The sequence below is a fragment of the Limanda limanda genome, chromosome 14 (genome assembly GCF_963576545.1).
Source record: "Limanda limanda chromosome 14, fLimLim1.1, whole genome shotgun sequence".
Lineage (NCBI taxonomy): Eukaryota > Metazoa > Chordata > Actinopteri > Pleuronectiformes > Pleuronectidae > Limanda > Limanda limanda.
Genome location: NC_083649.1, coordinates 22,913,504 through 22,926,600, shown reverse-complemented (window position 1 = coordinate 22,926,600; position 13,097 = coordinate 22,913,504). Strand labels below are relative to the sequence as shown.

The 13,097-nt window shown below is 43.5% G+C and overlaps 1 protein-coding gene across 1 annotated transcript; it reads left to right on the top strand.

Moving 5' to 3' along the window:
- Window positions 1-1,427: 1,427 nt before the first annotated feature.
- wnt11 (wingless-type MMTV integration site family, member 11) lies at window positions 1,428-11,032 on the top strand. The gene is made up of 6 exons (XM_061086124.1): window positions 1,428-1,625; window positions 3,222-3,416; window positions 5,131-5,375; window positions 7,031-7,308; window positions 7,478-7,770; window positions 10,017-11,032. The coding sequence occupies exons 2-6, from the start codon at window positions 3,334-3,336 to the stop codon at window positions 10,189-10,191; spliced, it is 1,074 nt and encodes a 357-aa protein (XP_060942107.1). The 5' UTR covers window positions 1,428-1,625; window positions 3,222-3,333; the 3' UTR covers window positions 10,192-11,032.
- The last annotated feature ends 2,065 nt before the right edge of the window (window positions 11,033-13,097 follow it).

Here is a 13,097-nt window from a genome sequence, read left to right as displayed (position 1 = left end):
GCAAGGTCAAGGTCTGGACAACAGCTCACTATTGCCTTTGTCTCAGTGCTGGAGGTGCTGCACAGTCTCAGGGAAACTATACCTTTCCTTCCCACAGCTGGCTCGGAAACGTATCACTTACAGTGTGGTTAATATTTGAGGAAATCCGCCGTTGAAGGAGAACTGTACTATGTAACATCAAGAAGGTTTTATTTGATTTGGTTTTAAAGAACGTACAATGTTTGTGAGTGTCCGTGTGTGTACCACAAAATCATGCCACACAGTATTACATATAATAATTAATATATATATACATGTACTCACATTGTTTAATAAAATAAGTTTTGTTTCATTGTGAATTCAGAACATAATTTTCCTTTCAAATTAGAATTTCTGGGCTGTTTTGTAATCAAAAAGCACATTATATTTGACTGCGGGTAATGATAGAATGGGAGTGTGATGAACATTACTTCTGAGGGCATTTTCCTCACAGACAAAGGACCATGCAGATCCACCACAGCTGAATTCCTATATCAAAATTTAGCGGCTGTTCTCTTCAGTTCGGCCTTAGCGCACAGAAAACAAAAAATAGTAGATGACACGACAACAACTGGATGTAAAAAAAAATGTCTACATGGATTTTATATTAACTTTAGTGGAATTATTAGATTTTCATTCCCTCCAAAATAAAATGATGTTGGAAAATAATAGATACAATGTTTTTGTTAAATTGTGTTCAGAGCATTAATGTTTGCCACTTAATTGTTTGCATATCATCATAATGTATATTATATATTTGGAATTAAATATAAAATAATTTGAAACATTGTGAATGTTATATCACTGAAACGGATTTTATCATTTCGAGAGACATAACATTTTTAGTTTCAGCGGTTGTGTAAAACAAAGGAGAAACATGGCATTTAGCTGTTGAAAAACTGTAAACCAAAAGCACATTTCACAAAGACACAGGTCAGTTATTTTTTACTAGTACCATCTTCATCTGACTCCAATTTAACATCCCATAGTCTGCATATCCTTTACAAAATAATTGGTGACATGTAAGGTTAATCATTTTAAGGTCGCTACTAAAGTGTCCTGTGGGACTTGGAGGAATGTTTAAAGGAGTAGATGATAATGACACCAGAGGAACTATATGAATGCCTTTAAAATAAGGTCAGTGCGGACTATTCATCATCACAGACACACAGTAACTCACTTCGGCTCCCTGTGGGAATATCATTGGACTTTTTGCCGAGCACCTTACAGTGAGATATCATTCCAACGCGCAGGGCTTCCGAGTGGCTGCGCTCTGGTCCCGGTGCAGGCAGCTTTCTTATGTTAATGCAGGTCTGACATCAGCAGTGAGATCAAAGCAGGGCAGGGGTACTTTAGAGCCGAGGCTGCCCCCACTCACACTCACTCACTCACACTCCTCTGCTCTCAGCTCACACTCTCTCTCTCTCCCTCTCTCTCACACACACTCACACCATGCGTACCTGTCCGGAGCTACTCTACCACCCCGTGCTGGATTTTACTCATGCGTCAGGCTGACAACAACACTCTCAAAGGATATTTCACTCTTTTCTTTTCCTCCTCGTCGCTTTATTGAGCGCTCAGAAGAAGTGACCGGCGCCGCAGCAAAGGTGAGTGGAAAGTTGTTCGGCTGCACGGAGGAGAAAGTCAGAGCGCGCCGGCTGCTGCTCCACTGGCTGGAGCCTGGCTTTTACGCACAATGGATGCGTTTAGAGTGCGGGGTTATTCAGTGAATGCAAAGCTGATTGCTTTGTTTGGAGACACGGTCCGTCTCCGGAGGTGTGACTGGAAAAAGAATATGGAAAGAAACGGAACAAAGATCGGTCTAAGATAGGAGAAGTGGTGTGAACTGCCTTGAATCCGGTGCCCACTACATGTATAACAATACATTATCTTAACTTTATGTTTCTGTATATTATAATATCACCACTTGGGTGATTCATATGAGGTATTGTAGGGATAAGGATATTTATTTATAACATTATGATTAGGCTGCTAATAAAAGATCCTGGTTAGTTACATCCGTGCTGATGTTTAGGAAGTGTGATGTGTCCTGTTTTACCCAGCTTATCTGTGGCTGATGACAGACACATCGGTCGATGTGTGAGCCTCTCTCTCTCTATCTTGTCGGGGGAAACCGGAGCTGCCATTTATGAAGAGACCAGTGTAAATTCAAGCACTAGAGGCCGTGACTGATTTAAACAGATCAGACAGTCAAACTGTAGAAATGTTCAGGAAAACCATGTCAGCTGTATTATGAGGTAGTGTCTTTATTGTTTTTACGCACAGGTCAGACTTGTGTAGTGGATGCAAAAGCAGTTGTAACACAGAGTAGTATAGTGGTGAGTTTCAGTCAGCTCATTTCAATAATTAATAGCAGGGATTTAACACACTTTCGGGTGCGTCTCCTCCTATCAGCGTCGAGCTGATGAAAAGGCGCATTATCTGCTCCCTGCGGTTTTTACGCGCACTTCAAAGACGCACAGCTCCGAGCTGATCAGATACAGGGTCTGTGATGCGCTGCCCCTGTCCTCTGACTGCAGATCACTGCTGATCTCTACTGATGCCTCCGACTCTTTACCTTTATCCAAGTGGTGCAGAGGTGACACCAACCGTGGCTGAAATAGGTGGAGAAATAAAACCGCTTGGACCGTGTGGAATAGGCCCTGAATGGGAGTCTCTCTATAGGATATAAGCCAAATAGTTTATCCAATGTGGAACTAACTATAACTGAAAAAGTTAAATAGGAAAGTGAGTATTGCGATGAGGATGCTCTACAGATTTAGGAGACCCCCTCTTAATATTTAGGATGTGACTTTGTCTTAAAGGTTACATAGCAATTGTCTTCTCACTTCTGTATATTTGTATTTAGCAGGAAAAACTGTTACTGAATCACCACGATTTTTCTTAAAAATAAATAATCAACAATTAAACAATTTCCATCTTTTTTCGGTCATTATTCAATGTGAGAAATAATCAGGGATTGTTCAAGTGAAAAATATCACTCTTTAATGTTTACTCATTCTTTCCATATTCACATTTGATCTGTTTTGAAATTATCTCTGCGACATCTAACCCTTGTGAGATTTCGAAGCTCACTATGCCTCAGTTTACTTCAGCGCATCCAGTAAAAACACTCAGAAACTGAAGCTGGGCGGCTCTTGCAAGGCCAAAGTCACTGACCATGTTTATTGTATTTATTTCAGGGTTTAGAGGAGGAGGCCGTGCCATGAGCGCTGACTTTTGAGTCTCAACCGAGAAGCCCAACAAACCATTTGTATTTTTTTCTCTGGTGTGAACTGGAGCCACAGTCCAACCATGAGGAGCAGCTCTCATGTCCTGCCTCTCAGTGTGCTCACAGTTCTGCTGCTGTCTCAGGTCTGCTCTGGCATCAAATGGCTGTAAGTATTTTCGCCAACTCCATTCTTCCACCTTTACACTGCTCAAACTATTTCACAACATGTTGTCCTGTTGTCATGTGGCCCTTTGTGGTATTTTTCAGTGTTTTATGGCACGGAGGGCCCGTGGCAGATTGACATAGGCTCCAGCATTCCTCAGGTTGCTTCTGGTTAAGGGGAAGGATTGTGTATACGTCTATCTGATGGAGGAGACTGTAGATTAGCAGGCAGATCTTCACCCTATGAATGTTTTACTCTTTGTTTAATTAACTTACACTAACAGAAGATGTTTCAGTCGTAAGATCTCAGACAGAATTGACCTCCTGCTGTATAAAAGTAAACAGATAAGAACAGAAAATAAGACGACCAGGCGTCATGGTGCCGCAGACAGCGCCAGTGATGTCACCGCTCTCTGTGTGCAGTCTGGTCAGGCCTCACATCCGTGTAAATATGGTGGCTGCAGAAGGAAGCTATGACACAAAGGTTGATTGCTCATGCTGAACACCACACTGTTTTTATGGTAGAAGCAAAAGTAAGCGATAATTTGCGCAATAATTTTGGAAAGTACATAGGGTTGCCAAGTTACTGTTTCGGAATTTTGGTTTGTTTTAACTGAATGTTTTTTTTCTGTTCTTCTAACCCTCCGAGGGCTCCCTCACAATCGGCATGTTCTGTTCCTTATTTCTTTATCTGATGATTTTGTGTCTGCATCTTATGTCCGATCACTGTGATATCACGACTTTCTGGACCATCTTTACCTCAACCATGCATGACGCCTCATCAGCCCGAGTGATGCACGGAAGACTTAAGCAGATGTGCCATGCACGCGGGGATGGCATGTGCTAAATCTAAGCGAGAAGTCTTATAGTTCTGATGATGCCGAGCGGCGCAATGCAAAACAGATGCAGTTGTAAACACCTGTGAGTGCTGGGTTACCTCAAGCCCCGTGGAGTCGCAGCTTATCGTTGGGCACAGAGTGGCGGCCCCTCGGCCCCTAATGCAAAACAGGCCAGGGTGCACTGGTTCTCACGAACTCTCAGCAGAGTGCAGGACGCAGAAAGCAGAGATCAGAGCTAACCTGCTCGGCTTGTGGTTTCCCTATTAAGTTAAATCCCAATAAATTCTAACGGTTTGATTCAAATCAAATGTGAGCAGCCTTTAATAGTGTAAACACATGATTCGTGTCAAACTGAGGCCACAGAGGAAGATGCTTCCTGGGGTGGAAAACGTGAGGCATCTATGTATTGTTTCATCGGACTGTGGATCAAAACTTGGAGCTTTTTTTTAATATATATATTTTTTTATCTTGAGGCCTTGTCTATGCTTTAACAAAAGAAAGCCTTCTGCCAAGAAGGTGTCATTTATATTTTATGAATCCACAGCTGAGGTTCCCTTGGGATTTTCACTTTGATAAGATGGTTCTTTTCTGTGATTTAGGCCAAAATATGTGCCTGTTTGAAACATTATCTGTTCCGATTCCTTAAGTGTTTGTCCAAAGCTGATGCGTCTCACAGGCTTGAAGAATGTGCACAGATGAAACTCAAATCACTAACACACCACTGTAAATACAACTCACAGCACGCTATGAATGTAACTGTTTCACAACACATACAACGAAGAACATGTGATTAAGCAATTATCACCCCTGCAAGTAAGAAGACTATATATATTGTTTAACTCAACCTGACCTATTCCCATGTGTTGTTATCTCATTCAGAGCACTGACGCACGCTCCCACATCTTTACACGTCAACCAGACCCAACACTGTAAGATGCTGCCCGGCCTGGTGTCCTCCCAGGCTCAGCTGTGCCGCAGCAACCTGGAGCTCATGCAGACCATCATCCAAGCTGCCCGCGAAGTCAAGAAAACGTGTCAGAAGACCTTTGCTGATATGCGTTGGAACTGCTCCTCCATCGATGTCCCCAGGGATTCCCCAAAGTATCATCCAGACCTCGAACGAGGTACGTTCACAAACAGTTTGGAATGATAGTGTATCGTTTTCAAAGAGCCACTCCAGTTTTGTTCCACAAGAGTCTTGTGTTTATGCTCCCGCTCGACATTCAGTGAATAGGCAGGGTCACTGAGTACTGCTTTGCGGTGAAGTTTACAGTGAATTGTGTCTGTGCTCCGACGCCACAATTAAATTTTTTGGTATTTATTCTTTATGTATCTAAAGAATTTAGATACAGAATCGTGTCCTTTTCAAAGTTTATTTCTGGTTTTACGATGACATGTGGCCTCAATGTTCCGTTTATTCCAACATTTATTCCTGAGGAGCCGTCACCAGGGATTTGTTCTGAAGCTGTTATTTGAGAATACCCCCTTTCACTACCTGCGTATATTCTGGGTGATTTAATAATAGGCTTGTTATTCCTGAAATCTAAAGCATCACTGCCTCTGACCACACACCTCTTTGCGCCGCTGTCTGACTGTGTTGCCTGAAGGACCTTGAATGAGCTGGAGTCAGTTTGCTGGAGGAGCCGTGGAGAGAAATGACGTAGCTGCCCTTTGCCAAATGAACAGTCTGCTCTGAACAGGAAAAGGCTCATCTCTGTCCCGGCACAGCTTTGATCTTACCAGCCCTCCGTCATACTTGATTTCTTCCTTTACTTTGAATTGCTCCCTGGCCTTTAACATATGTGCTTTCAGTGTAGCGTCGCACCACCAGTTACTTCGGTGCTCACTCTGCATTACAGCACGGGCAGTGATGGACTGGGTTTGATCGACTTTGTTCGGGAAGTCAGATTTTCTTTGATTGAGACAGTAGAAAAGCTAAGGGGGGATTTAGATGGACAGCAGCAATGTAGATTCTAGCATCCTCTTAATCTAAATAAATAAAATCTGAATCTACAAATATTATAATATAATTATCTACTAATTATAAATAGTAGAGTTGAATTTATTCATTGAATCCAGCAACTATTGATAAAACACAGATACAGAACACAAATAGCCTCGTTGCATATTCCAGCTTCTAAATTGTGTGGATTTGTCACTTTTACTTGAAGGTACAGCTCTGCCACGTAGCCGACGCTGTTCCCTGATGTGCAGCTCCCTAGAAATGTAACTACATGTCATTGTAAATCAGCCAGCGCCAACTATGATTGGTCCACTTGGCAGCTTGTCTCACACGTCTCTCAGTGGCTGGACGAGCACAGATAACCTCTCCATCCCTTTGACTCAGTGCAGTGTCGGATCTAGGATTTTTTTTAATCAGGGGCCACAATTTACACAGAGAGATCGATAAAATCCATGTACAATTCCTGATTCAGCAATGTGAACATTAAAGTCATTCCTTGTTCACTGTTAACTCAATTGCTTTGGGCAAAGACACAAATCATGTTTTAAAAAAACTTTCCTTCTTCAAGCACATTGTATACTTTAAAAAGGCTTTTAAAATATAATGTCCTTATAAATGGTCATATCTATATGAGTGCTGTTGTTAAGTCAGTAGTTTTTTTTAAGACTACTGACAGTAGAGGGACACTTCAGACGGCAATCAGATTTCAGTTGGGGCCAGTGCCCCATTAAATTGATTTAAATGTTGCAGGCTCATGGCTGACAAAAAACCTGGAAACTTTTTGTTCCGTAATAACTTTTATATTTGTCCTTGCAGGAACGAGAGAGTCTGCGTTTGTCTACGCCCTCTCTGCTGCGACCATCAGCCACACCATAGCAAGGGCGTGCACTTCTGGAGACCTGCGACTGTGCTCATGTGGTCCCATCCCATCGGAGATCCCAGAGCCCGGCTATCGCTGGGGAGGCTGTGGCGACAACCTGCACTACGGTTTGATCATGGGCTCCAAGTTCTCTGATGCTCCGCTGAAGATGAAGCGCCCGGGCTCCCATGCCAACAAACTGATGCACCTGCACAACAGTGAGGTTGGCAGACAGGTGAGAATGTTCAGCATAAGAAAAGGGGGAAAATTCAAACATTGTTTCCTTTGAAACGTCTCAATTTTAATTCTATTTATGTTGGATTAAGATACATTGCTTGTACTGTATCTTAGATGTGAACACTGTGAGCCCTGACTAACCCTGAGTCTTCTGTCCTCATATAAAGGTACTGAGAGAGGCTCTGGTCATGAAATGTAAATGTCATGGGGTGTCTGGCTCCTGCTCCATAAGAACCTGCTGGAGAGGCCTACAGGACTTGAGGGAGATCGCCATGGACCTGAAGACCAAGTACCTGTCTGCCACCAAAGTGGTCCACAGGCCGACGGGGACACGCAAGCAGCTGGTACCTAAAGATATCGACATCAGGCCGGTGAGGGATAACGAGCTGGTCTACCTGCAGAGCTCCCCGGACTTCTGCGCCAGAAATGAAAAGCTAGGCTCTATCGGCACACAGGACAGGTGAGACCGTCCCGTCAACTGTGTTTGACTATGTGTGCATGAGATGAAACAGGGTTTTTTGTCTGATAATTATAGTTCTCTGTTGTTTGGGGTTTGATTTGCTGGCATGACTCCCATTGGTGACAGACTCACGCAGCTGAAAAACAGGAAATGACCAATCCTAGATGTCTGCTCATCCAGGATGTTGACTCTAGTGAAGTGCCGCCTTGCGTGGTGGCACCGTTTAGTTTGCAGACTGGCTGATAACAACCAGTGGCCCCTAAGAGTGCTCCGTCTGTGGCTTGTCTGAGCATGTGTCAGTGAAAAGGCCACTGTGACTAGAGTGTTTGTCCTGTTATCTGAAACAATGACTAATGAAGTTATTCTTAGGGCTGAGTGCACCAGAGCTGATATTGATTGGAGAGGGCCACACAAATGGGGAAACAGTTAATGGTCCCCAAAGATAAAACAAACATACTTACACCACTCAGATCCAGTGTGTGGTCTGTGAGAAGGTAGTCGGCAGTAAGTCAACCCTTTGTCAAAGGGTCAGAACATGTACTTGCTGTTAATTTCGTGTACGCCAAGGGCTGCTTCGCGTATCCTGCAGCTGTTTGTTTATTAGGTTGTGCACGTCCTCGGAAATGAATGTGACACATATGCAAGCTGTAATACCACCATGTAAAGCTGTGAGTCCATGACAGAGTCCAGAATTACCCATTTACAAATTGGTGATTGTTGTGTTTCCTATCTTGATTTCGTCGTTTGAGTCATTCCTCGAGTGTCGCCATCTTTGTTTATATATGCCGCACGCAAATCCAGAAGTGGCAGAAACATCAGTCTGAGTCAAAGATTTTAGAGCAGATCACTCTTCAGGTTATACTCTAAGTTCCATGGAGTGCTCTCTAATGTAATACTCAAATAGTAAGCTCTGCTTTTCTAAGCAAGTACGTGAACTAACGTTCACAACGCTGTTGCCAACGTGTAATGTGGTTAAACAGTTAGATCATTGTGGGACTAAGGGTCTGCCTCATGGTGAGATTTAACATCAGCTGCCTGCAGTCGTAGTTGTGTAAGCCAGCTTCTAAATTGTGTGGATTTGTTACTTTAACTTGCACTGTGAAGGCTAATTTAAACTGCAACTGTACTTATTTATAGACGGACACTGAAGGTACAGCTCTGTCACGTAGCTTGCACTACAATGAGCTCCACTAAATGGCACGTGGTGGTCGTGTATGTTGTAAATGTCATGCATCGTGTGACTGGCTACATCATGTGTCCCTCAGGCTGAGGCCGCTCTACAGATAACCAGGAGACATGCCTCATGTCAGGGACACTCACTGAGCCTGATAACGCTACAGCCACGCACAGTCTGCAACCTTTTGACAAATGACGAGACACCCGTCATGACTTAAAAGTGTGATGCTGGTGTTTTCTTTTGAGTAAATGTGAGTGTGTGTGTGTGTGTGTGCGTGGGTTTAGATGTCGTGCTCTGTAGTCCTGTTTTTGTTCTAATGAGAGTATGTGGAGCAGGGAAAGTGAATTTTAGCAGCAGTTTCTGATGAACAAAGTTTGATCAGTTGTGCAACAAGGAGATCTCATGGCCCTGGGAAGGGAAGTTTGTCCGTTAGTCCTAAATTACCTTATTGGGTCTCTGCTTCTATAGCAGCAGATTTGAACTACAGAATGTACAGTCCCAACCGGTGACATAACAAGCTGTTGCTCCTGATAAACTGTGACTGTGTGGGAGTTTCTGTCTATTTCCAAGCTCTCAGCAATGTCATAAACCTGTCTCACACCCAGTCCCTCCTCCTCCTCCACCTCCTCACTCCCAAAGGGGCTGTCGGCTCAGCATCGCTCTCAACACACTGGTCATTAACACTCTGCCATCGTAAAACAATGCAATTATGTGAAGAGGGCAAGCTAAAGAGAGGGAGGGCAGCCTTGTGCATTCAGGGTGATTTATGGTGGGGCTATTCTCTCCTCATTTAAGATGCCCCGGGCTTCTGGAACGAGAGGTTCCATAGCGTCCACTGCCCAAAGACGGCGGGACAAAAAGCGCATGAATGAAAAACATGTTTAGAGGAAGGAGTGCACGAAAGGTTAAGGCATGCCGGTCGGTCGAGCACTTTTAAAGGACCATTGTGGGCGCTCTATAGATGGTACAAAATGTTTCAGAACGAAGCTGTAAAGTGCATTGTATTAGGCAGGAAACATGTGAGCCCCCACGTCTTATTTAATATCTTCTTTTTCTGTGCCAATTCCAGGCAGTGCAACAGAACGTCCCTCGGAAGTGACAGCTGTGACCTGATGTGCTGCGGCCGTGGCTACAACCCGTACAGCGAGAAGCTGGTGGAGCGCTGCCACTGCAAGTATCACTGGTGCTGCTACGTGACCTGCAAGAAGTGCGAGCGGATCGTGGAGCGATACGTCTGCAAATGATTCTGTGCCGCTGACGGCTACACCATCAGTCCTCTGCATGTACTCAGCAAGCAGATTAACCAAAGCACTACCAATTCCGAGAAGGCTCGATCCGGCCTTCAGCTTCAGCATGTGTATCTCAACCAACAAGTCGTCTATTCTTGTCAGTATCATTTTTGTATAGAATCTCCGAGCTGCCAGTCGGGCTTCCAAACTTTTCCGCTTCACAAACCTGGATGTAGAGAGTGTGGCGACAGCATCAGTGCGCTTGTGTGAAGACCGCCGTCCTCCTGGGTTCTGTTCCTTTTGTTTTTTCATTTTAATGATCATAAAATCCCAACCAGGGATATTGAAAGTCTATTTTATTCTATCTCTATTAAAAAGAAATAATATTGGATTTTTTGCTGGAGGAGAGGACTTTGTGTTTTTTCGTCACTCGACCAAGACTAATGTTTGACTTCATTCCACGGGATTCGAAGGGTTCTGATGGAACCATGTGGTACTTTTTTAGGTACTATCAACACTTTTTCCTCTGCAGAGAAATGGACTATTGAGGGAAAAGAGAACACAAAGGGAACTTCAATTACTTTTCAATCATGGATTTTTTTTTTTATGGTTGATGTTTTTGGACTCTCACCGTGGGTCCTGTGTGGGGATCCTGACACGCCTGCATCCCTGTGGATTGAGAGAGGACTATTAAGAACTTTGTGATATGGTGAAATGTTGCATTTTCTCCTCTATGTCTGACTGACGTGCAGTCAGTTCAAAAATATATTCTATTTTTTAGAGCATATGAGCTGAACTCATGGATTTTGTAAACCACTTCTGTGTGGATGTACATACTGTTATTTTGTATACTGAAATAAAGAGTATTTATAAAATAATTAAATCATCTTCACCATGATCTTTACATTGGACTGGATAGCGCATGTTTTTGGCCTTTTCCTTTAAGAATGTATTATAAAGTTCTTCTTACAGAACCTATTACCTCTAGCGCTTATTATTTTCTAAGTAACATTAAGTATAATTCACAGCCTTATAAAATAGCAGTTTACCACCACAGCGACTGTAAATCAGCTCAGCGCAGTCAGTAATGACTTGCAGGGTTCAGCCCGTTCTCTGAATCACCCAAACCCTGGGAAAGTGTTTGTTTGGACATTCCACCTCCTCACAAAGGCCATCACAAAGGGTGTTTTGTCACTCCTAGCCCGGCTTCACCTCTCAAACATTCATCTGTCTGAGAGCCAGACCTCCAGTGGACAAACATCAAATTTTAAAAAAACGCAGAAATCTAATTTATTTAGAACATAAAGCCAGACTGTAGGTCTGTCAGAGGGAACAGACTTGGCGCTGTAATGAACCGAGATATTACCCTCTGACCAGCCTTGTGTTGGCTAAAGTGGTTCTCATGATTTTACACCGACAGAAATAGCTGTGGAAGATATAGGCCCCATGCTGTGAGCTCACATGATAAATCGCAGCGCCGAGCCGCACACTCACTGGAGCTGTAACACTTCCTGACCCGAGCCTGTGGACGCACACACAGAAACTGCCAAAACAACCACACATACTAAAACTCGGGCTGTTACCACGAGTCGCTCAGACATTTTGTGATGCTAGGCTTGTCTCACAGTTGACCTTTTCATCCAACTTTATTTTTGAATACAGACTTAGGTTATGCAGAGTGGATAGGCTCATCCATTTCATATAATGAGGAGAAATGTGACTCCATCATGAAAGCCAAGATGCAAGATATACAAACTTTAACGCTTTAGTGTTCTAGCTCGAGTACAAAAGATGATGCACGACTTTGGGAAGTAAATGAAAAGGGACATCTAAGTCTTCTGGTCCATGCCTGTTGTTGTTTAGTGGCAGTTTGAAAGCAGGAGCAGTAGGTTAGGATGGTCGGGGTTCGGAGGAAGACGGGATCTGCTGTGTGCAGGTGAGCGGGGGTCTGTCCGTCGACAGCCTCGAGGACTCCTCAGTCACTTGCATTCCTCAGCCTGGCAGTTGGGATCAATAGGGTGTCCGTTTGTGTGTGTGTGTGTGTGTGTGTGTGTGTGTGTGTGTGTGTGTGTGTGTGTGTGTGTGTGTGTGTGTGTGTGTGTGTGTCTATACAAGAGTCCACACACTGCTATCTGTCTGTGAGTTCCCTGCTGTAGAAGCCTAACCTGCTAATTGAGGACGTGCAAACTGTCTCATAGCAGAGCATGAGGATGGGAAGAGTACTTCTGAGGACAACAGAGTTTTATTAATGTTTCTGAGTGTGTTGGAGAATCGTGTAAAGCAGGGCGGATTCTCCTCTTAGCACATTTGGTATGTGCTGTAAAAAACAAAGACGCGCTTAAATGCATATTTAAAACACATCAAATACTCTATGGAATGTCTTAAGCACTCTTGAAAGAAGGGTCTGACAATGAGGGAATCAGGTGAACTCTTGACCCTCTAAAGTGCCGAGCTAAGACCAAGGGTATGTCTCACAAAATGATCGTTATTTTCATTTACTGGCAATTCAGTCTCGTCTAAGAATTCACTAACGTTAAGGAATTGTGCTAAGGTAAATGATTTTAATTTAAATTGAGAAATTTGTTGCCACACACCCAAGCCACTTGAAACAATCCCAACCAAAAGCAAAACATGACAGTAGTAATTTCAGGAGTAATTTCATCATGCCTGTGCAGATTAGATAGGGCCTCCAGTTTGACCTGTTCAGTCTGGAAATGCTGAACCTGGCAAACTGCAACTGCTGTTATCATGATGCCGTGCGACTATTCAGCTGACCCCCTTCTAACCCCATGGAAATATCTCACTCTGAAATACCGTGGTCTGCACAACTAAAGATTTCATGTGAGGAATGAAAGTGCAAACAATCGGAACTTGCTGTTAAACATTCTTCCATTTTTCTGTCCGTCAACACAACCCGGCCG

Excerpts from the sequence above, each read along its gene's own strand:
- wnt11 (XM_061086124.1), top strand. The coding sequence starts at position 3,334 with ATGAGGAGCAGCTCTCATGTCCTGCCTCTCAGTGTGCTCACAGTTCTG. Across the intron at positions 3,417-5,130 it reads TGCTCTGGCATCAAATGGCT|AGCACTGACGCACGCTCCCA; the intron begins GTAAGTATTTTC and ends TATCTCATTCAG. Across the intron at positions 7,771-10,016 it reads TCTATCGGCACACAGGACAG|GCAGTGCAACAGAACGTCCC; the intron begins GTGAGACCGTCC and ends TGCCAATTCCAG.